The sequence below is a fragment of the Sorex araneus genome, chromosome 2 (assembly GCF_027595985.1).
Source record: "Sorex araneus isolate mSorAra2 chromosome 2, mSorAra2.pri, whole genome shotgun sequence".
Taxonomy (NCBI): domain Eukaryota; kingdom Metazoa; phylum Chordata; class Mammalia; order Eulipotyphla; family Soricidae; genus Sorex; species Sorex araneus.
The window spans coordinates 220,460,304-220,483,969 of NC_073303.1; the positions used below are offsets into that span (position 1 = coordinate 220,460,304).

The 23,666-nt window shown below is 36.5% G+C and overlaps 2 protein-coding genes across 2 annotated transcripts; one reads left to right on the plus strand and one right to left on the minus strand.

Annotated features, from left to right (window-relative positions):
• Window positions 1-4,793: 4,793 nt before the first annotated feature.
• LOC101541404 (olfactory receptor 6C2-like) lies at window positions 4,794-5,729 on the minus strand. Its single transcript, XM_004601902.2, has one exon. The coding sequence runs from the start codon at window positions 5,727-5,729 to the stop codon at window positions 4,794-4,796; it is 936 nt and encodes a 311-aa protein (XP_004601959.1).
• Window positions 5,730-22,408: 16,679 nt separating this feature from the next.
• On the plus strand, window positions 22,409-23,347 carry LOC101541138 (olfactory receptor 6C2-like). The gene has a single exon (XM_004601901.2). The coding sequence runs from the start codon at window positions 22,409-22,411 to the stop codon at window positions 23,345-23,347; it is 939 nt and encodes a 312-aa protein (XP_004601958.2).
• Window positions 23,348-23,666: the final 319 nt, after the last annotated feature.

Here is a 23,666-nt window from a genome sequence, read left to right on the forward strand (position 1 = left end):
TGTGTCTTCCTTCTTATTCATCTCAAGGAAATTTTTAATTTATTCTTTAATTTCTTATTTGAAAAAATGAATATTTAAATGTTTTTAAATTACAGCTCCCACATCTTAGTACTTTTTGTGACTTTATTTTTGTGGTTAATTTCTGTCTTCATCATACTGTGGGCTAAAAAAGTACTTGATATGATTTTAAAATGTCATGACTTTATGGTCACTTAACTTGTTTACTTTCACGTGTTCTGTCATGAAGAAAGTTACATGTGCAGTGGGATAGAATATATACTTTCACCTTTGGGGGTTCCTATGCGTGTGTATTAGTTACGGTTCTTCCAATTCCTCATTTAAGGCTCTTGTTCTTCATTGATGTTAGATCTGGTTGTTTTGCTCAGTAATGAGTGGCATGTAAACACCACTACTGCTGTGTTTCTATTAACGTATCTCCTCAGGTCCATTAGCAATTACTTTATAGGTTTTGCTATCCCTTCATTTAGTGCATACATAGATATAAGTTGAGTCTGGAGCAATAGCACAGTGGTTGGGCTTTCTCCTTTCACTCGGAGGACCCTAGTTCGATTCCTCCGCCCCTCTCGAAGAGCCCGGCAAGCTACCAAGAGTATCACGCCCACATGGTGGAGCCTGGCAAGCTACCTGTGCGTATTGGATATGCCATAAACAGTAACAATAAGTCTCTCAATGAGAGATGCTACTGGTGCCCACTCGAACAAATCGATGAGCAACGGGATGACAGTGACAGTGACAGTGATAGATATAAGTTAAGTCTTCTTCATCTTCTAAACCTCCAGGGCCTGAATAGAAAGATAATACAGGGGATGGGTCTGACAGCTATTAATTGTGGAACAGTGTCTGGAAGGGAAGTTGTTGGTTGCTCTGCATTCTGGATGGAAAGATGACACAGCTGGTGTGCGGGGGAGGGTCTGGTGTCGATTCCTTGAGCATGTTGAGCAGCAAAGAACTCACTCAGTGGTTCAGAAACCTGGGTGGAAATAATGGGTATGTGGGTAGAGGTCTAGTGTCTGTCCTCTTGGAGGAGCTTTCGGTAAGCAACTTACTTGTGGCTCATAGTAGCTGGGTAGGAAGGTGGTACAGGACTTCTTTTTTTTTTTTTTTTTTTGCTTTTTGGGTCACACCTGGCGATGCACAGGGGTTACTCCTGGCTCTACTCAGGAACCACTCCTGGCGGTGCTCAGGGGACCATGTGGGATGCTGGGAATCGAACCTGGGTCAGCCACGTGCAAAGCAAACGCCTACCTGCTGTGCTATCACTCCAGCCCCCAAAGGTGGTACAGGACTTTTAAGTCTTGGTAAGGACTTCTATTGTCTTGGACACTTTGTTTTTGTTGTACGAGCATTATTCATCCTCATTCCACTTTCTGTGTAACATTAATTTCAGTTTTGGTGTGTATTTTCTGTGTAAATATTTGGACAACTGGTACTGCCCCCTTACCTGTACAACTTAAACTCAGAAGATATTTTATGTTAATTTTATGTCACTAGAAGTTGAAAAAATTAAAATGACCATAGTTACATGGCTCCTCTTTAGTCTGTAATGTACTTTGCATTACAAACCAAAAAAAATAATCCTAAGAGATGAAACACATTTCATTCTAGTTGGGACAGTGAATTGCCGATCAGGAAGAAATGGTCAAATAAAAAATTTTAGTTCTAAAATTATTTTAATCTAAAGAAATTAGTGGACGAAAATAGAAATAGGACTAAAATTTCTGTTCCTACCTTTCTGATTTCAAACATAAGAATGAAGTGTGTTTCAACAATCTGAAAATCTATTTTTTTATGCTCATTCTTGAGAATGAACCATTATAAAATATCTTTAAATATACTCTAGTTCCATGGTTCTAGGAATAACATAAGACATTTTGACAATTGATCAGACTGTAGCTCAGTAATACACTTGAAATAAAAACATGTAATCAAAGTTAAAATACTTATTGATAATATTTATTATTTAAATATTAAGTTACATGTGCAGTAGGATAGAATATATACTTTGACTCTTTAATAAAATTTATATCATTTGTATATAATGTAAATAAATTACATCAATAAATATATTATTAATTATATTAAGCACAATACAGATTTTATGTTTAATGTCTCATTATAACATAATTTATAAATAATTATCTATTCAACTATAATTACTTATCAATTATGATCTTCCCTTTTGGTTATTGTTGGGTTTTTTTTTTCTGCTTTTTGGGTCACACCCAGCTATGCGCAGGGGTTACTCCTGGCTCATGTACTCAGGAATTACTTCTGACAGTGCTGAGGAGACTATCTGGGATGCTGGGAATCGATCCTGGGTCAGCCTCATGCAAGGCAAACGCCCTACCCGCTGTGCTATCACTCCAGCCCTGGCCCTTTTGGTTATTGCTACTGTAAAGCTTTTGTTGGAGGTACAAGCTTGCAGTGGGCCAAGCATTTTAGTTATAATGCTCACATGCACTTGGTGATGGTGTGCCGGAGACTGTAGACTTTGCAGTGGCACAGGGGGTCATATAGCAGCAGTGCTGCTGGGATTGTACGTAGCATATCATTGTTGCTTTGTTTCATATCTCTCTAATAATTAGTGATATTTAGTACATTTTTATGTTCATGTGTATATTTCCTTTGGTGGAATGTTTTTTCAGATCGCTGACCACTTTAAAACTGGGCTGTTTATTTTTTTAAATTGTGGATTCAATTATTTAAATATAAATACTATTGATCTCCTATGGGACATATGATTTGAAACATCTTTTCCTCTCGAGTAGGTCATTTCTCATTTCACTGTGCTGATGCTTCAGCGTAGCACATTTCTTTCTTCTTATTTTTGTGTTTCTTGCTATTATGTTGAGTACGCAAAGATACCACTAAGGTAAAGACGAAGAGTTTATTTGGTACCTATATTTTCTTCTACCAATTTTATGTACTTTGAACTTTAATTAATTTTTGTATATGTGTAGGGTAGTGGTCTAGTTTCACTTTTTGCATAGGGCTATTTAGTTTTCCTATTATTAGGAAATGTTATTTTTCTTTCTCTACTGCATGTTTTGGTTCCTTTTTGTATGTTTTATTGTCCTTACACATTTCTATTTTCTTGCTCTGATCTGTGTGCATGTTTTTACTTCTAACACTATGCTGTTTTGATTACTATAGGTTTGAAATACATTATGAAGTTGTGGAATGTAGTACCCCTATTTTTTACTTTGGATTACATTGGCTATTTGGATCTCTTACATTACCATAAAAATGTTAGATTTTTTTCCCCCTAATTCTGTTCAAATGATTTTGATAGGAAGTGACCTGTATCTCTAAATTTCTTTAGGCAAAATGACCTTCTAATGATATAAATTCTGAAAAATAAATGACTACAGGTTATATTTCCATTTTCATGTGTTTTATTCTGTTTCTTTAAATGTACTATAGTTTAAATGTAAAAGCCTTTCACTTACTTAAATTTATTCCTAGATAATTTATTCCTTTAAATGTATTATAAATAGTACTCTTCTTATTATCTCATTCTGGTAGTTCACTGTTAACACAAAGTTATGAGACATATTTCATATATTTATTCAGTAACTTACATCTTTATTATAATAATTTAGCATTTTAATAATTCTTTTTAGTAGTATTCAAAATTTTCAATAAACATCATACCATCTGCAAGTAGTGATAGTTTTATTTCATTTTAAATTAGAAGCAATGTCTTGCTAATCCCTCTTGTTAGGTTTCCCATTATTAAACTGAATAAATGTGATATGTGTGAATCTTTTTATACTTTTATTAGAACAATTAGTCTATTTACATTTATGATTATTATTCATAGATATATGTTTATTGTTTTTTTGCTAACTGTTCCTTTCTGTTCTATGTTCTTTGTGTTCTTTTTTTATGACTTTATTGTTTTAATTGAATTCAATTTTTAGTTTCTCTTACACACTTTTGTCTTGATTTTAGTCACAAAGTTCACATGCAACATAGTATATTTGTAATATTTTGTTTAAGTTAATTTGAACAATTTCTACCAATTTATGCTTCAATTCCACTTCTATATTTTGTATTCTTTTACAATTGATCTTAGCCCAAAGGCTGAGAAATAATATATTTTGTATTCTTTTAACCATTTAAAAATTTATTCACTGATTATGCTATTTTATGGGGAGAGGCCATAGTGGTGCTCAGGACTTACTCCTATCTCTGCATTCAGGTCTCATGCCTGATGGGGCTTGGAGGACCATATGTGGTGGTGGAACCTTGGTTGGACACAAGCAAAGCAAATGCCCCACCTACTGTATTATCTCTCCCGGAACTTTAAAATATTTTAAGTTTCCTCTATCTGCATATTTGTTTTCTTCCCCACATTATATACAATTTCAGTCATTATTTTTTCAAATGAAAGTTTCGTTTGATGTATTTGTGTGCTTGTAATCCAGTGTACATATTGAATTCCTGGTGGGCAAAAGTCCTTTACTCTTTATGAAGAATCTTCATGATTATAATATCTGTATATTTTTAGGTTACTCACTGGGGGGATGCTATGCCAGGTGAAACTGCGTTTCCATCTTCCCAAATCCTTTAAATTGACAGTCTTTCAATCTTTGCAGTACAGATGCTATTCTAGCACCTATCAATTATGTTTCAAAGTGAATGTCTTGATATGTAGTTGTAGATTTGTTGTATGGACAGAGGAGATGAGCGCAAGATCTTCATATTTTGCTACCTTAAACCCCTCTCCCTTGATATATATTTTCAAGTTCAAAAGTCTTTTAAGTTTCCTAATTCTTTGAAAGAAATGCCATCTTTTTAATTGAGTCCTTGAAGGCTTGTTTGACTTGCTTATTTCGTAAAGTATAAATGAAAGGGTTCATCAAAGGGATAATCGAAGTATTGAGCAATGATACCACCTTATTTATGGCAACTCCGTCCTTTGCAGGTTTGATATAGATAAAGATACAACTTCCATATGTAATGGAAACTACAATCATGTGGGAGGAACATGTGGAGAAAGCTTTCTTCCTTTGCTGAGGGGAAGGAAGTTTCAGAATAGTCTTAATGATGTGTGTATAAGACACAACTACACAGATTAGTGTGACTATTAGGGTCAGCACAGCCATGGTTAAAACAACTTGCTCTACAAAATGAGTGTCTGAGCATACAATCTTCAGAAGAGGAGCCGCATCACAACCAAAATGGTCAATCAGATTTGAGTCACAGAAATCTAGCTGAATTCCCAGACTAAGTGGAGGGATTATGACAATTAATCCAATCAGCCAACAGAAAACAACAAAGATGGTGCATACCTTTTCATTCATGATGGTAGTGTAGTGTAGAGGCTTGCAGATGGCCACATAGCGGTCATAGGACATGGCAGTGAGCAGAAAAAATTCTGTTGCCCCAGTTAGGATGACAAAAAACAATTGGGTGGCACAAGCATTATAGGAAACACTTTTGTCCCCAGTTGTCATGCTGTATAAGAATCGAGGAACACAGACAGTTGTAAATATTATTTCTAATATGGAGAAATTTCGAAGAAAAAAGTACATGGGGGTTTTAAGGTGAGCATCCACCAGAGTGAGAATGATAATTATTAGATTTCCAACGAGAGTGAAAATGTAGGTGAGAAACAGCAATATTGAAAGGAAAATCTGTAGAAGTGGGTCATCTGTTAATCCTATCAGAATGAAAGTTGTTATCGAAGAATGATTTTTCATCACTCTCTTCAGCAATATATTGATCATGTTAATAAATCACAAACTTCGAATCTGAGGGATAGAATATTTAAAGTAATATTTCACTATATTATATAGAAAAAAGTAGCTAAGCAAGTAGGATCATATTTTTTTTAAATACACAATTTTATTTCAATATTATAAGATCAGTTTTCTTTTTTTTCCTTTTTTTATTTTAAACTTTATTATTTATTTTTTGCATCACACCCAGCAAAGCACAGGGATTACTCCTGGCTCTGCACTCAGGAATTACCCCTGGCCCAGGGGACCATATGGGATGCTGGGAATCGAACCCGGTCGACCACGTGCATGGCAGATGCCCTACCCGCTGTGCTATTGCTCCAGCCCCTAGGATCATATTTTTAACCTTTCACTTGGTCATCAGTAATCTAATATGGAAGTGACTGTGTTAGGCTTAATTTCTCTGAACTCTGCTTAATCTTGATGTTTGCAATATAGTTTATAAAATATACACATGTTCCCTAATTTATACTGCAGTAATAGGATCATTTTTACTATATTAGAAAAATATAAAAAGACCATGAATGTAGGGACCATAAATCTTAGTTAATAGAAAACATATTCCCCTATCTATCAGGGCAGCATGTAAACAAATCACTTTCATATAAAACTGGTGGTAGTATAATGCCACCAGTCTTATATTTTCATTTTACTATTTCTATGCTTTTCAGCATCTGTTTCTTTCAAATACTTCCTTACTCTATACAATTTTCTATAGAAACTTAATATTTTGGCAACTTTGGAGTAGTATCACAAAAATACTGACATTTCCTGTGTCCCATTCTCCAGAATTTCTTCTTTGATCCTTTTAATGATAATATGCTAAATATTTGAATCTGTTTTCTCTACATCTACTATTTTGAAACTATTGTCTGCAACTAATGCATTAGCATTTTAGCTCCCAATTCCATTTATATCTACTTATTTGGTTAAACAAAACCATGTGGCTTTTAAGATGGGCAGAGTGAAGAGAAAATGACTTGGGGGAAGGACTGATTTCTTGGTTATGATTTCTTTCTCTGAAGAGTCACCTTGAAAATCACCCGAGTCACTCTTTCTGAAGTCGGGATCCCTCTTTGCTTTTTAGCACTCTGGTTGTGAGGATGGGTGTAGACTGTTCGTCTCCACCCAACCAAACGAAAGAAAACAATCATAATATTTAATAATATGACATGAAAAACAAACTTTCGTATTAGGTGTGGATATTGTTAAATGCTGAAACATGACAATCTGTTTATGAGTTTCCCTATAAAACTTCGTCCTGTTGCTTGCCTCTTTTGAGGATCATGACAAAAAGCCACCGTTTCACTACTTTCCAAGAGACCTTGAGTACATTTTCATTCCTTACACTATCTACCTGTTCACTCACTTGTCCCAGTGTTAGTTGGCAATATTGTTTTAGAAGGCGGAGCAGAAGTACCGTGGGTAGGGAGCTTGTCTTGCATGCAGCTGACCCAGGTTTGCTCTCCATCATCCCTTGCGGTTTCTCCTTTCCTCCCTCTCTCCCATCCTCCGTGAATGATCCTGAGTGCACAGCCAGGAGTAAACTCTGAACATCACCAGAGGTGTGGACCCAAAACAAAACACAACAAAGTACTAGAGCTAGAACATAACTTAGATCAAACTGGATCCAAGGCTTAAACATTTTTTAGGAGGACTATAATTTTAGATTCTGGGTAATTGTTCTTTTTTTGGGGGGGGGATCACACCTGCGATGCACAGGGGTTACTCCTGGCTTTGCACTCAGGAATTACTCCTGGTGGTGCTCAGGGGACCATATGGGATGCTGGGAATCGAACAGGGGTCGGCCGTGTGCAAGGCAAACTCTCTTCTTGCAGTACTATCACTCCAGCCCTGGGTAATTGTTCTTCCTTGGTCATTCTAATCACTATTAGCTAATTAAAATATTATTTTAAAAATGTTTTCTTTTTTTTTTTGCTTTTTTGGGTCACATCCAGTGATTTTCAGGGTTACCCCTGGCTCACGTACTCAGGAATTACTCCTGGCAGTGCTTGGGGGGCCATATGGGATGCTGGGAATCGAACCCGGGTTGGCCGCATGCAAGGCAAATGCCCTCCCTGCTGTGCTATAGCTCCAGCCCCTCAAATGTTTTCTTATCTTGAGAACATCTAGGTTTATTTGATAAATGACCAATAGGAACTGTCTCCTTGAGACACCAACTATTTTGTGGTATGAAAGAATTTTGATATTCGCCATATGGTACCCTAAGTGCTATTTTCCTCTGTACTTAGGGAGGATGAAAATTCTTTACTCTTGAGGAGAATTGGCATCGTATGATATAGTTTGTTAAACTGTCATATTAAAATTATGCTGAGTGAGGTTTAGGAGATAAGTGCCTTGCTTGAGTGTCAGGAACTTTTAAGTCATATGTATTCATACAGAGATTGTTTGCTTACAATAATGCATAAGAGTTTCTCCTACACTAAGACATGAAGGTTTTCTTCTTAGTCTCTCAGCTCTCCTCTTCTAAATTTTCTGCTACGTGTGCAACCCAAAACCTATAAAGGTCTCACTGTATCATGGAATCACTGTCATCCTGTTGCACATTGATTTGCTCGAGCAGGCACTAGTACTGTCTCCATTGTGAGACTTGCTGTTACAGTTTTTGGCATATCAAATACACCATGGGGAGCTTGCCAAGCTCTGCCGTTCGGGCAAGATATTCTCGGTAGCTTGCTGGGCTCACCAAGAGGGGCGGAGCAATCGGACCAGGTTGGTCGTGTGCAAGGCAAACACCCTACCCACTGTACTATGGCTCCAGCCCCCTATAAAGGTAAATAAACTGATATCATTAATACCACTGTGTGGTGTCCTGCTACATAGCATGCAAATAATTTTTAAAAATCTCATGTTACTAAATCTCTGGAAATGAGTTTATATTTAAAACTAACTTCACATTACTATTAGAATAATTCAAGAGAAAAATAGTTGACATCAAGTAATATGTTTAACATCGAGACTTAGATTAGGATTTCCTGCTACCAAGGAAAACCTTAAATTAGAGTTACTATTTACTATATCTGTCTTTAAAAATAATATTGCTTAGTCTTCCATAATAAATTGAATATGTATTTGTTGAATATATTCATCTAAATATATATTCATATATATTCACTAATATATATTTATTTGCTGTCTGTACATATATAATTATGCGATGCAATTTTTTATTATTTGTAACAATAATATTAATAGCATTTGATACTTTTATTACTTAACCTAACTCCATTCAATTCTTTAAAATCATTTATAATTTATTTTCCTTGTGCCATTAAATATTCCTGAAAAAACACAATTACTTTCTCATATCCTATCACATATAGCATAAAATTTAAAAACTATGCCTCATAAATTGCTAAGAAAGAGGTACTGAGTAAGGTGCTTCCTATTTTTATCCTCACATTTATTGCCCAACTAGTTCTTTAAATGTATTCCATACATCCTCATCCCTGGGAATTCACCAGAATCTTAATCTGAGATGTGTACTCACAGTTTTTTCCCTTCTGGAAAAGTCTATGCTCCTTCTTGAACATGTATTTCTTTCTCTTTGTTTCCTCAATATTTCTCTAAGCAAATTTCTCTAAATAAAACACTTTTTACTCCCTACAAAGAAAATCTGCCACAGTGCCTAATCCCCTAGAAATAAGTGAAAATCTATTTCCCAAAGTCTTAGATATTGGGCCCTGTGCTTTTTGACTATTATTTACACTATTCTTCTGCTAAGAAGGATATTTTTCTTTTTTAATTTTGTTTTGTTTTTGGGTTCACATCTGGCAATGCTCAAGGGTTGTTCTTAGGGTTTACTATGGGATTCGTGTAGTGCTGGCATCAAACTTGGGCCTCTTTTTTTTTTTTTTTTTTTTGTGCTCTTTGGGTCACACCCAATGATGCTCAGGGATTACTCCGGGCTCTGCACTCAGGAGTTATTCCTCGCGGTGCTCAGGGTACCCTATGGGAAGCTGGGAATTGAACCCCGGTCGGCCACGTGCAAGGCAAACACCCTACCCGTTGTGCTATTGCTCTAGCCCCAAACTTGGGCCTCTTGTATGCAAACATGTTATATTTGGCTTCATATCTTTGGCTCTCACTCGTTGTATTGAGACATACCACTTTACTCTATGTGATCATTTCATTCCAGTTTATACTTTTCACTAAAAAAATCTTTCCCCAACCAAATAATGTTTAAGTTGTCAATAAGCACATGCTTATTTTAAATTTTATATGGGTTATTTGGCCGCTTAATACCTTTGGCTATTATATCACTAAGATAGAAATGAAATTTCATGAGAGTTCTTATCTCTCCCAGTAAAAGAACAATTTACATTAGTGGCTCTAAATTGTGAATTTTGATTATTATGGATTCTTTCAGAACTGAGGTAGCTATTGTTAGGGCGCGGATCGAGATCTCCCTATAACGACAAAGATACTCCAGAGACTGCAAACAGCAAGCAGGGTTTATTTTAAGACTGGCTAGCCAGGGTCCAGCCGCCTACACGGACACGCAGGTCCAGCAGGTTGGGCAAAAGACCCCGAGCTTCTCCAAAGGAGATCTTATATAGGCCTTCCCCGGCCATTACAGCAGAGCCCGCGCATTTCATAGCCAATAGATTTGTAATATTGCAAACTTTCTTAACCAATCCATTTAAAAGGACATCACTCCTTAGCCTATGGTTTTAGAGATCAGTATTTGCGCCAATATTCAGGAATGTCCCGGTTCTGGGGGCAGTCCTGGGTCTTGTGATACGGGTCATGTGATATGGGTCTGATTATCTGGTCTGACCACCACCGTTCTTGCAAACCGGGGTGCCTGTATCTGAATTCCTTGCTCAGGGGCAGAAAATCAAGTTATTCTAGAATGCGGGCTCCTGTAAAAAGAGTCTTAAGAAAGCTAAATAGATTCTTGTGTTCTGTCCTGGGCCCGATCCTCACACTATGATGGACTAGAAATCTGTAAGGGTTGAAGTAATGTTTAGCACAATTTTTTTCCTTAGACATGTAATAGTTTACAAAAACATATAATTTTTGAGAATTAAAAAATTTTGAGAATTTGAAGGTTGTTTTAAATGGATAGTTTTACCCTTCAAGTTATTTTTAATTCTCATTCTCTGAGAGTCTATGAAAAAGGAAGGTATATTTATAAATTATTTTGACCTCACTTTTTATGGTAGTCAGAATATTCAAGTATGGACTGTTTTTATCCTTAATTTTAATTTCTTATAAGATCGTATTTAAAAGTCATATTAAACCTTATTATTATAACATATAATAATAAAACATATACAATAATATGTAATAATGAACAAAATACAGTTGAATAGTACAAATGTTTTCTGAATATAAAGATGTTTCTTAGACACATTATTTTAAGCAGAAAGATTAAAAATACTCACTGTCTTATCTGGGGTCTGTTTTTACACAGCTTCCATGGTTTCTGTTTCTAAACCCTTAAATGTATAAATGAAAAACATCATACTTACTTTCTTGTGGTTTCCCATCACTTTCTGGGAAATCTTACCTAAAGTTCATTCTTGGGCCTGAGAGTTCAATGTGTTAGTGGCTATAGTTTTGAGTTAACTTTTTGATATCTTTTCAATACCTACACGCATCTCCAATTAAGGGTGCTTTCAAATGTAAGGTGTTATATCAGGGCATCAAGAATAGTACCTTTTGCTCTTTTTTCTCCCTAAGTCAGAAATGAAATCTAATGAGTTTTTATCTCTCATTAAAGCACAGAACAATGCCTACTTGGTTTTAGTGACCAAAATAACAGAGATATAGTGTCAAATAAATGCTGACAACTTTCCCTGACTGTAGAAGTGAGAGTGATCTGATCTTCTGATGCCAAGAAATGGATTGTTATATACATTTTCACTAATAGAAATGGCATGAGTTTTTACTGGTTTTAATGGTTTAAGTGCACAGGGAAAAAATGAACAAACAAAAATGTCCTCAGTGAGCCTGTTCAAACCGATTATGAGTCTGCAGGGAAGATAATTTTGCAGGAGGATAAAGTTAACAAGCACCTATGGGACAATGTCTGCAGAGATATGAAATGAAATGCAACGGTGATCATCTGATGATTTCTATTACAGGACACTATGTGAACCACTCAAGTCAATTCTCAGATATCTGATTATTACTTGTTAAAATGCTAATTTTAATTATTAAAATTAATGTTTATTTTTGTTCATCCATTAATCTTAAGGAAGAACTATTTTGTATTGATTCCTAAGTGCTGTTCTCATGATTGTAGGAATGCAGTAACACTGTAACACTGTCGTCCTATTGTTCATCGATTTGCTCAAGTGGGCACCAGTAACGTCTCCAGAGTGAGACTTGTTTTTACTGTTTTTGGCATATCAAATACTCCATGGGTAGCTTGCCACATTCTGCTGTGCAGGTGGGATACTCTCGGTAGCTTGCCAGCTCTCCGAGAGGGAAGAAGGAATCAAACCTGGGTCGGCCACATGTAAGGCAAACGCCCTACCTGCTGTGCTATCGCTCCAGTCCACAGCCATACTACCTTGAACACTCCTGATCTCGTCTTAATTTGCATTAGGATATTACATTGATTTTATATTTAATTCACATAAGGACCTTGTTAAACCCAAAGGTATGAGTAATTCTGCATATCACAAGATGTGGAAGAAATATGGAAATATTGTCATTAGTACTGATACTATATTCATAGTACATGATACTATATTTAGAGAACCCTAAAGCCTCTACCAAGAAACTCCTAGAAACAATAGACTTGTATAGTAAAGTCGCAGGCTATAAAATCAATACCCAAAAGTTCATGGCTTTCATATACGCAAATACTGAGAGAGAAGAAAGTGATATTAAAAAAGCAATCCCACCCACAATCATGCCTCAGAAAATCAAGTACCTCCGAATAAATAAGGAGGGAACGGACCTGTACAAAGAAAACTTCAAAATGGTGCTTCAAGAAATAAAAAGAGGACACGAGGAAATGGGAACACATCCCCTGCTCATGGATTGGGAGAATTAACATTGTCAAAATGGCAATACTCCCCAAAGCATTATACAGATTTAATGCGATCTTTATAAGGATACCCATGACATTCTTCAAAGAAATTGATCAAACAGTCCTGAAATTCACATGGAACAGCAAGCCCCCACAAATATCTAAAGCAATTCTTGGGGAAAAAAAGATGGGAGGCATCACCTTCCCTAATCTCAGTCTGTACTACAAAACAGTAATAATTAAAACAGCATAGTATTGGAAAAAAGACAGATCCATGGACCAATGGAAAAGGGTGGAATATTCTTACACACACCCTCAAATATATGACCATCTAATCTTTGGTAAGGGAGCAAGAAACATAAGGTGAAGTATGGAAAGCCTCTTTAACAAATGGTTCTGGATAACTGGACAGCTACATGAAAAAATAAATAATGGGCTCATGTTGCATTAACGTTCGTGCGGTTGGAGGCACTGAAATAAGGAACTCGGAAGAAATGTGTTTCATGAGGTCCAAGACTCTCTCTGGCTCTTGGCAAAGGTAGAAAGCCCCATGAGATCCTTTTATTGATCATGGTACCTCTAAAGGGCGCGATACAGTGAAGTCACCAAAGGCATCAAAAGAAGTTACAGGAAGAACATTGAGGCGGTAGAATATACATTATTTCCTTGTATCTACAGGCCAGTAATCTTAGCCTCTGGAAAGAAGATACAAAACCAAAACTTAAACCTTTCTTGAGCTAAAAGCACTTGGATTTACATCCCAAAGACAAGAATGGACTGCCACTTGAAACCTACATGTCAATTACAAAACTAGGCAGGCAGGGGTCGGAGCAATAGCACAGCGGGTAGGGCCTTTGCCTTGCATGCAGCGGCCGACCCAGGTTCGATCCCCGGCATCCCATATGGTCCCCCAAGCACCGCCAGGAGTAATTCCTGAGTGCAAAGCCAGGAGTAACCCCTGAGCATTGCTGGGTGTGACCCAAAAAGCAAAAAAAAAAAAAAAAAAAAGAAAGAAAAGAAAACTAGGCAGGCACCTGAAATCTACATCCCAAAGACTAGGCTGGGCCAGAGCCTGCAATTTACAATCTCAAAGGTCAGCCCTGGCTAAACTTTGAGATCTGCATGTCAAAGACCAGCCAGGCTTCTGTGAGAGAAGGAAAACTGCTCTTTTCAATAGACTGAAATTATTTTCTGAAGGCAGCTTGAAGGGGGAAAATGTTCCTGTTTGTAGTACAGTCTATGTGGGCTTGCCCTGATAGCTCAGTCCATCCCCAAGGCTCAGACTTCTACCTAACACCATGGACAAAAGTCAGGTCAAAATGGATTAAAGACCTCAACATCAGACCAGAATCCATAAGGTACAAAGGTTGGCAAAACCCTCCACGACATTGAAGCTAAAGGTATCTTCAAAGATGAAATGCCATTGACCAAGCTAGTGGAAATAGAGATAAACAAGTGGGACTATCTTAAACTAAGAAGCTTCTGAATCTCAAAGGAAACAGTGACCAGAATACAAAGACAGTCTACAGAATGGGAAAGAATATTCAACAAATATCCTTCTGATAAGGGGTTAATAGAAAACATCCAATCCCATCAGGAAATGGGGTGATGAAATGAACAGAAATTTTCTCAAGGAAGAAATCTGAATGGCCAAAAGGTACATGAAAAAATGTCTTCATCACTAATCATCAGGGAGATGCAGATCTAAACGACAATGAGATATCATCTCAAACCACAGAGACTGGTACACATCCAAAAGAACAAAAGCAACCTGTGTTGGTGTGGATGTGGGGAGAAGGGGACTCTTCTTCTCAGTTGCTGATGGGAATACCGACTGGTCCAGCCTTTTTGAAAAACAATATGAATGTTTTTCAAAAAATAAAATTGAGCTCCCACGTGACCCAGTAATACCACTTCTGGGAATATATCCTGGAGATGGGGAAAAAATACAGTACAAATAACATCTCTACTGGTATGCTTATTATAGCACTCTTTACAATAGCCAGAATTTGAGTGCCTGAGTCCCTGAGCACAGATGACTAGTTAAAGAAACTTTTAAAAAAATCTTCATGTACATCTACGCAAAGGAATACTATGCAGCTGTTAGAAAAGTTGAAATCGTGAAATTTGCATATAAGTGGATTGACATGGAGAGTATCATGCTAAGTCAGAGAGACAGGGGCAGACATAGAATGACTGCACTCATTTGTGCAGTCAAAAAAATATATATATATATAGTTAAGAATATAAAGTAAAAAAAAAGAATATAAAGTAAAGAATATAATGGAGACTAGCAGCCAAGGGTAGTAGAGATAAGTGCCAGGAGGATCGCTCCACGGCTTGGAAGTGGGCTCCACATGCTGGGGGAAAAGGCAGCTGGGATAGAGAAGGGACCAGTAAGTAAAGGATGCTTGGAGGGCTCGCTCAGGATGGATATGCATGCTGAAACTAGACTATGGACCAAACATAATGGCCGCTTACTACCTGCATTGAAAACCATAACACCCAAAAGGAGAGAGAGAGAGTAAAAGGGGAAATGTGCCTGCCACAGAGGAGAGGGGGGCTGTGGGTGGGGGTGACGGGAGGCAAACTGGGAACCTTGGTGTTGGAGAGTGGACACTGGTGGAGGGATGGGTACTTCGTTGTATGACCGAAATGTAATCATGAAAGTTTCTTAAGTCTGTAACTGTATCTCACAGTGATTCATTAAAAAAAATGAGATTGTCAATTTATATAAGAGCGATTCTGGACAATTTTGATGAAGCTTGCTTTAAATTAGTAGGTCAATTTGGGACATTCATTTTTTAACAGTGCTGAATCTCTCAGTCTATTAACATGGCATCATATTCACATAGTTATAAGTAGAAAAGTTGCTTTTAAATTATTTCAATATTTTATAGTTTTCATTTGTGTTCATATGTGTCACTATTTTAGCGTGCTTCTAAATGAATTGTCTGGAGTGAAAAAAGAGGGGACTTAGGTGGGGTCTTCATTAAAGGAGTTTCTGTCCTCCTGCAGCTAAAGGCCAGCACAATTTCCAGCAGAATTCCCAGAGAATCCAATCAGAAGTTTCTCTTTAGCCTCTTTTTTTGTTTGTTTTTATGGATGCTTCATATTCTAGGTATGATTGATTAATTGTTGGCTGTTATTGATTCAACTCTAACTCCTCACCCCTCTCTGGGAAACAAAGGTGTGACTAAATGTTACAACTCTCTAATCACATGATTGGATCTTCTAGCATCCAGTCACTATCTTGAGGTATTTTCTGTAGTCAGAAATTCACATACAGAAAACAATTTTATCACACCTCATACTAAAGTAAGTCTAAGTCTTTGAGGAAATGAATCAGTAGCAGTGAGAAATATATTTTGGTTTTCTGAATGACCAAGATACAATTTTTCTTTTGTCATAAAAAGTGAATTAGAGGACTTTGAACTTTGATCACAAATGAGATTATTCTGAAATATTAATTTTTGTAATGTAACTAATCTGACTGGATTCCACGGGACGTCAAAAGAATGCCTGGCTGCCCACTTATGAGATGATCAGACTTCTTTGTCAGAGACCCTGAATGAACGGTTTGAGGCTCTTCATGTTCCTGGAGGGAGCAGATACCATTGGGCTACAATAGCATGCAACAGGGACGAATGGAGACGTTACTGGCGCCCGCTCCAGCAAATCAATGAGCAACGGGATGACAAGTGATACAATGTAACGAATAATTTGTTTTTGAAAAGCAGCTTTATTGATGAATTTTAGTAGTGGTAACCAACCCTCTCCTCTTAGTCTTAAGCAAAAATAATTTGTTTTCAATATCTTTACAGATTCCCTATACTAGGCTTCTCTATGAATGGAGTCATATAATATGTAGTCTCTGTCTTCTATCACTTAGTAAAACATTCCTGGGATTCATCTTAATTGCAATGTGTATACAGCATATACATATGTTGATTTTCCAAAGTTGCACACTGAAATATTATGCTCTAATGCAAAGGTAAAAATTTATTAAAAATAGAAAGAAGTTTCTTTTCTCCAAAATATGTCTTCATAATTATGAATATATTATTCATTATTTATTTCTATATGAAGCTTCTTAAAGGGTATAATATGATACCCTTTAACATATTTTGGAGAAAAGAAATAATAAAGGGTATGATAAGTCAATATAAGCTTCTTAAAGGCTAACATTTTAATTTTGTGATTATAGTTTAATTTTTATTTATAATTAGCAACAATGTTTAAGGTAAAAATATGTTACAGGAAAAGAAAAGGATTCATGAACTCTATTAGCAGTTCTTGCTGCTATAAATGTTACTAAACAAAAGAAAGAGTAGATATAATTGTTCTTGTTCAATGTTATTTATTTATTTGTTTTGGAGCCACACCTGCTCTCTCAGGGCTTACTTTAATATATGACTTATGTTAAATTGCATAGTGAAATCTCTAGTCCTCAGGGATACTCTCCCCAAAGCAGCATGTTTTAGGATCTTCGCTAAAGATTACAAAAAAAGTCATTAATAACTGGAAAATAATTCACTTAGGATTTGTGTTTAAACACATGTTTTGAAGATTGGCAAATAAAATGTCATTAGTCTTGTTATCGGTAAAAGTGATATTAACCTAGGAAGGCTCTGATGTCATCTGTCTCCAAACCAGAGAGAACTTCCGATATTCTTCTAGACCTTGGAGTAGCAATTAACTTTCAAAATCATGCGATGCTTTCATAGAAGTCTTGACCATGAATTAGAAATTAAATGAACTAATAAGTCAGTCCATCTCAGAGCTGCCTTTGAGGTGAGTGTGGATAGACCTATAGGTAAGAGGGGCTGATAATTCACAAAAATCCTATGGGGTAACATTTTTACTTAGCCATTTAATCCTCAAGATACTCAAGTTATAAGTTAAAAACCATTTTAGAAATAGTTTGGTTTGCTTTACCCAAACTGCACAAGTGTAAATAGTTAATAGATTTGTGGTAAAAAAGAGATGAGTTATAATTTTAATTAGTCAATGTCTTTGACATGAGAGGGCTTATGCATTACTGACTTTCAGGAAATCTAAAAGTAGGTTGAACAAAGTGCTTCTAGAAACAGTCCTGAATCAGTTAATGTGATTAAGGTCCTACAAATTCCTGAATATGTTCAGCTCTCTCTCTAAAAAATAAGTAGAAAACAAATGATGATGTCAACTTAATTTTAAAGATATTTAGGAGGAAAGACGCGCCTCAAGTTTCTGAGTTTTGTCACCAATTAGATGTACCAAAATTGGAGGCAAGAAGTAGGTGGGAGCCAACTATCTTAAAATTAAAAAAATAGGATATGCGATCCTTTTATCACCTTTTACTCAGTTTATGATGCTATATAATCTATTGTTTATATTTACTATTGTCTGTATAATGCATAAATTCTTGGGAGTGTACAAGCCAATCTTCTATATCTTTAATGAATCCTGCAAACTCTGGGCTATTCATTATGAGAAACGAGCACATCATTGGTAGAGACCACCCACTTCTGTCAAAAGAGCACTGTGTTAAGCTGGACAGATATACAGGAGTTAAATGCTTGCTTTGCATGTGGCATATTTGACCCCTGGCATAAATCCAATACTCCCAATAAAAGCAGCACTTTCAGGAAATCACAGGGAAGTCTCACGTCATTAAATGAATTAACTACTGTATTATCTTTAGGCCCATTCAGTGAAAATTTTAAGCAAAAAACAAAACAAAACACTCTTAGTGACCTTGAGCAAACATGAAAAAATGAAGTTGTTTCAAGATATCTTAGTATAGTTTTTGGTTCAATTGAGAAATAGTCATAGAGCAGTTTTGGTCTGCATATATTTGGTCTCCAGAACCAAATATTTCTAATTTTTAAGTTAAGTTAAAAAAATGAATGAAGACCATAAAGGAAAGTGATTTTTCTGCCAAACACAGTAAGTTGGATCATCTTTAATTTTGCCTCAATGTAGTAGGCCTGGACTGGATCGATAGCACAGCGGGTAGGGCATTTGCTTTGCATGTGGCTGACCCGGGTTCAAATTCCTCTGTCCCTCTTGAAGAACCCGGCAAACTACTGAGAGTATCCTGCCCGCCCAGCAGAGCCTGGAAAGCTCCCCATGGCATATTTGATATGACAAAAAACAGTAACAGCAAGTCTCACAATGGAGACGTTACTGGTGCCCACTCGAGCAAATTGATGAACAATGGGACGACAGTGCTATAGTGCTGATTTAAGAGCCACTCAAAATATTTCCTCCACTAAATATTTTTTTTTAAATCCCTAAATTAGAGTCAGAGGTATAGCGAAACAAAGAGGGGTCAGAGTAGTTTTAAAATTGGGTCTCTAAAAAAAACAATATACTTTGATCTAGGTCTGAGACTACATATTATATAAAATCAACTTGAAATCTGAGATTCAGTTTTTGGTAGTTATATTAACCAAGAAAAATTCTGCGTCTAATTAATTTTTAGTATTCTACATAAAATATGGGCTATGACAAAAATGTAGAAAAAAGTTATGAGGTTCAGGAGGTTCAGTATGATACCATTCAAGAATCTAAACTGAAAATAGGAAAACAAATCATAAAGACAGTGCATATGTTAGAAAAAGCATGTAGGTTAAGAGAAAAGGGAAAGCCACACATGATTACATAAAAATGTTTTCTAGACAAGTAGTCCATGTAAGAGGGCTGTCCCAAATTCTGTCTCTCACTTTTGCATATTTTTAGAACCAAACTCATAACTACTGCAATTAGACCAACCAATCTATCAACCAGCCTTCCCCTGTCAGAATCAAGAAACAACAAAATGAAGTCAGAATACCTGAAATATCAATAGAGTTTCATTGTTGGCTAACCCAAGACACAGTATAGCTTGTTTTCAATATAGGGTCACTTTGGTGTTAGTATATGGAACAGGAAGGAGTTATAGATGTACAAAAGATGAAGATATCTATTTAAACATCTTGACTTAGAGGGAATATGATATTGCCATATAAGGGAATCTATAATCTGAAGAGATTATACTAAATGGTCATTTTATACACATGATCAAATTATAACTGCCATATTTAGGTCATGGGATTTGATACAATGCCCAAGAAAAGTACAGAAAGAGCAAAGAGGAAGAGTTAGGGATTGAATCTGAAAAATAATAATGATTAACTAGCCCAGGGAAAGAGAAATATACCTACAAAGGAGAAATCTGAAGGACAAACAACAGCAAGAAAACCCAGGAGTGGGTTTTGACTATTATGCAAGCAGCAAAAAAATGTGCAAAGCAAATGACTTTATTTAAATGTAATGAAATCACAGTTAAAGTTGTGAAGAGCAATCTTATTGGAGTGATGTTTTGTTTTGTTGTTTGGCTTTTGGGACATGTCTGGCAGTGTTCAGGGTTTGCTCCTGGGTCTGTGCTCAGGGATAACTCCTGGCAGGCTTAGGAGACCATATGGGGTGCTGAGGATAAACAGCACACAGCCTTCCTGTTAGGGTTCCTGTACTATTGCTCTAGGCCCTGGAATGTTTTTATAATTCTTATCACATGCAGGTGAGATGCTGTAAATCATGAGAGAAAATTATTGTAGAAGTTTAGAGTAAAAATCAATTTGGAGAATAAATTTAATGCTTTGAATTTAAATCATATCATCAGCAAATTGATAGTTTATTTCAGATTACAAACAATATACTCTTGGTAGCTTGCTGGGCTCTCTGAGAGGGATGGAGGAATCAAATCTGGAACGGCCGAGTGCAAGTCAAACACCCTACCCACTGTGCTACCGAGAGTATCCCACCCACATGGCAGAGCCTGGCAAGCTACCCGTGGCATATTTGATATGCCAAAAACAGTAACAACGAGTCTCACAATAGAGACGTTACTGGTGCCTGCTTGAGCACATTGATGAACAACGGGACTGTAGTGCTACAGTGCTACAAACAATATAAGATATGAAGGGTAATTTTCTTCAGCTGTATCGAATGTTTTTATTAGTGAATTAGGCTTGTGTCAAAATGCTCTGTTTTGCTACAAAGTGAAAAGTGAAGATCAGATCTAGGTATAGATAACGAGAAAATCATCAGATTTGTTCTTATATTTTAACTTATAAAATTTTCTTTTGCAGGAATATTGATTTGTAACATAATATAGAATTCAAGTATATAGCCTTATAAAATTACCTGATAAAAAGTAATCTTTGTAAATTAATTACGGTATTAGTTGTGACATGAATACATCCCTCAAGTGCTTTGATAGGTGCCAAAGCATTTGTGTCATCATCACCTTTTTTGTGTTTTCAAATTTTCCATGAATAAAAAATTCTAACAACAAAACAGTGAAATTTAAATTGGTGAGCATAGGGAAGTTGTTGGAATGGATACTCTAAAGTTTGGATTACTTACTCTCTTAGGAATAGAATGACATGACATGAATAAATTTTCACAAAGTATAAATTAAATTAAATTTATAAATATTTGGGGAAACTAGATAATCCTTAAAATTACTTCAAAATTGCAGGTTGAAGCCATTTGATATAATGTAAAATCAGTTTGGTGATCCTATGTCTTTTTGTTTTTTTGAGGGGGTATACCTGGCAGTGCTCAGGATTTATTCCTAGCTCTGCACTCAGGAATCACTCCTGCTGAGATTCAGGGGACTATTGTTGTTAGGAATCGACCAGAATTGGCCGCAGGCAAAGCAAGCAATTTACCCACTGTGCTTTTCCTCCAGACTCTTGTATTTATTTAAATGAGGAAAAGAAAATATTGGTGAGCCCGAATCTAAGCATGTTTTATGTTTAATTTTTTATGTTTCACTGTATCACTGTCATTCCGTTGTTCATCGATTTGCTCAGTGGGCACCAGTAACGTCTCCAATTCATCCCTGTCGCATCCCTGTAGCCCGATGGTGTATTGGGGCCTATTTCAGGGTCAGGGGAATGGGAACAGTCGTTGTTACTGTTTTTGGCATATCGAGTACGCCACGAGTTGCTTGCCAGGCTCTGCTGTGCAGGCGGGATACCCTCCATAGCTTGCCAGGCTCTCTGGGAGGGATGGAGGCTTTTAGGGTGGCCTCATAGCTTTTACAGGTGTTCCCAGTCTACTGAATGTAAGCTTTCGGTCAACTGGCATGTTGTAACTATCTGCACACTGTGTCTCTGGGTAGCACCTGGGACATCTTCGACCACAGGCTGATCTCTTTGAGGTTGACAGAGTTCGCCCAGAGGTTGTTGAACAGCTGTCAGAGTAGGACCGTATCTCGAAGGTCTGTGCCAGGTTGAACACCTGCACCAGGCCCCAGGTCACCAGGTAGTATATATGCAAATGATATATATGAGTGTATATTTATATGTGACTGAGCATGCCTACTGTACCACCATCTTAAGTGGATATATTGACATATTTTGGTCCAGTTATTTGAAAGACATATTTTTATCTACCAAATAATATTTAAACAGACTTAAGAGCATGAAGATTTAAACATTCATTATCATATAGAATAGATATACATTACAAGCAAGACAATACTCTTGATAGTCTAGCCTTTCCTATATGTAAATAATTGTAAACATTTTATCAACTTCTCAGACTTTATTTCATTTAATTTTATAGGCAAACTGGAATAAGATAAGGACCAGGAATGAGAAACTATACATCAGTTACCAGCTTTGTCCTCCTGGGATTGACAGATGACCCTCAGCTGCGGATTTTGATTTTTGTATTTTTACTCATCACCTACATGCTGAGTGCTATTGGAAACCTGACCATCATCCTCCTCACAATAGTGGATTCTCATCTTAAAACTGCAATGTATCTTTTCCTCCAAAATTTTTCCTTTTTAGAAATCTCATTCACTTCTGCCTGCATCCCTAGATTCTTATACAGTCTAACGACGGGTGACAGGACCATTAGCTACAATGCATGTGCATGCCAACTATTTTTTACAGATGTTTTTGGAGTAACAGAATTTTTTCTCTTAGCCACTATGTCTTATGATCGCTATGTAGCCATCTGCAAACCCCTGCATTACATGGTCATCATGAACCACAGGGTGTGCAAAAGGCTTATCTTCTCCTGCTGGGTGACCACGCTGTTGATTATTTTGCCACCAATTTTCTTGGGACTGGATCTAGAATTTTGTGAATCAAATGCCATTGACCACTTTGTCTGTGATGCTAATCCAATTCTGAAAATCTCATGCTCAGATACATGGCTCTTAGAGCAAATGGTTATTGGTTGTTCTGTGTTAATTTTCATTGCAACTCTTATATGTGTGTTTTTGTCCTACTTGTATATCATCAAAACAATTCTTAGGTTCCCCTCTGCTCAGCAACAGACAAAAGCCTTTTCCACCTGCTCTTCCCACATGATTGTGGTTTCCATCACTTACGGCAGTTGCATCTTTATCTACATTAAACCTTCAGCAAAAGATGAAATGACTATTAATAAGGGGGTATCAATACTCACAACTTCCATTTCCCCCATGTTAAACCCATTTATTTATACTCTGAGGAACAAGCAAGTGAAACAAGCCTTTCATGACTTAGTCAAAAGAATTATATTTCTCTCAAAGAACTAAGAGAATGTTGAAGTAAGCATAGCTTTCCATTTCTATTTTATTTTGTCTCTACTTTTGGCAGTTTTATCATGCATTTCAGATACATGCCATGTTATATTTATACAAACTGTTTTTAAAAAATCCGACTAATTTTCCTTTTATACATCCCCTGCCTTTGTTTCTCATCGTCACCTTTCAACCATCAAGTAAACTTAGTTCTTTTGACAGTGTACACTGGCTTATTTTTTAAAATTTCTTTTTGTCTGATCATCAATTTAACGTACTTATATTGCATCCAAATGGTTCTGATAATGTGTTTTAATTTGTCTCTACTAATTTA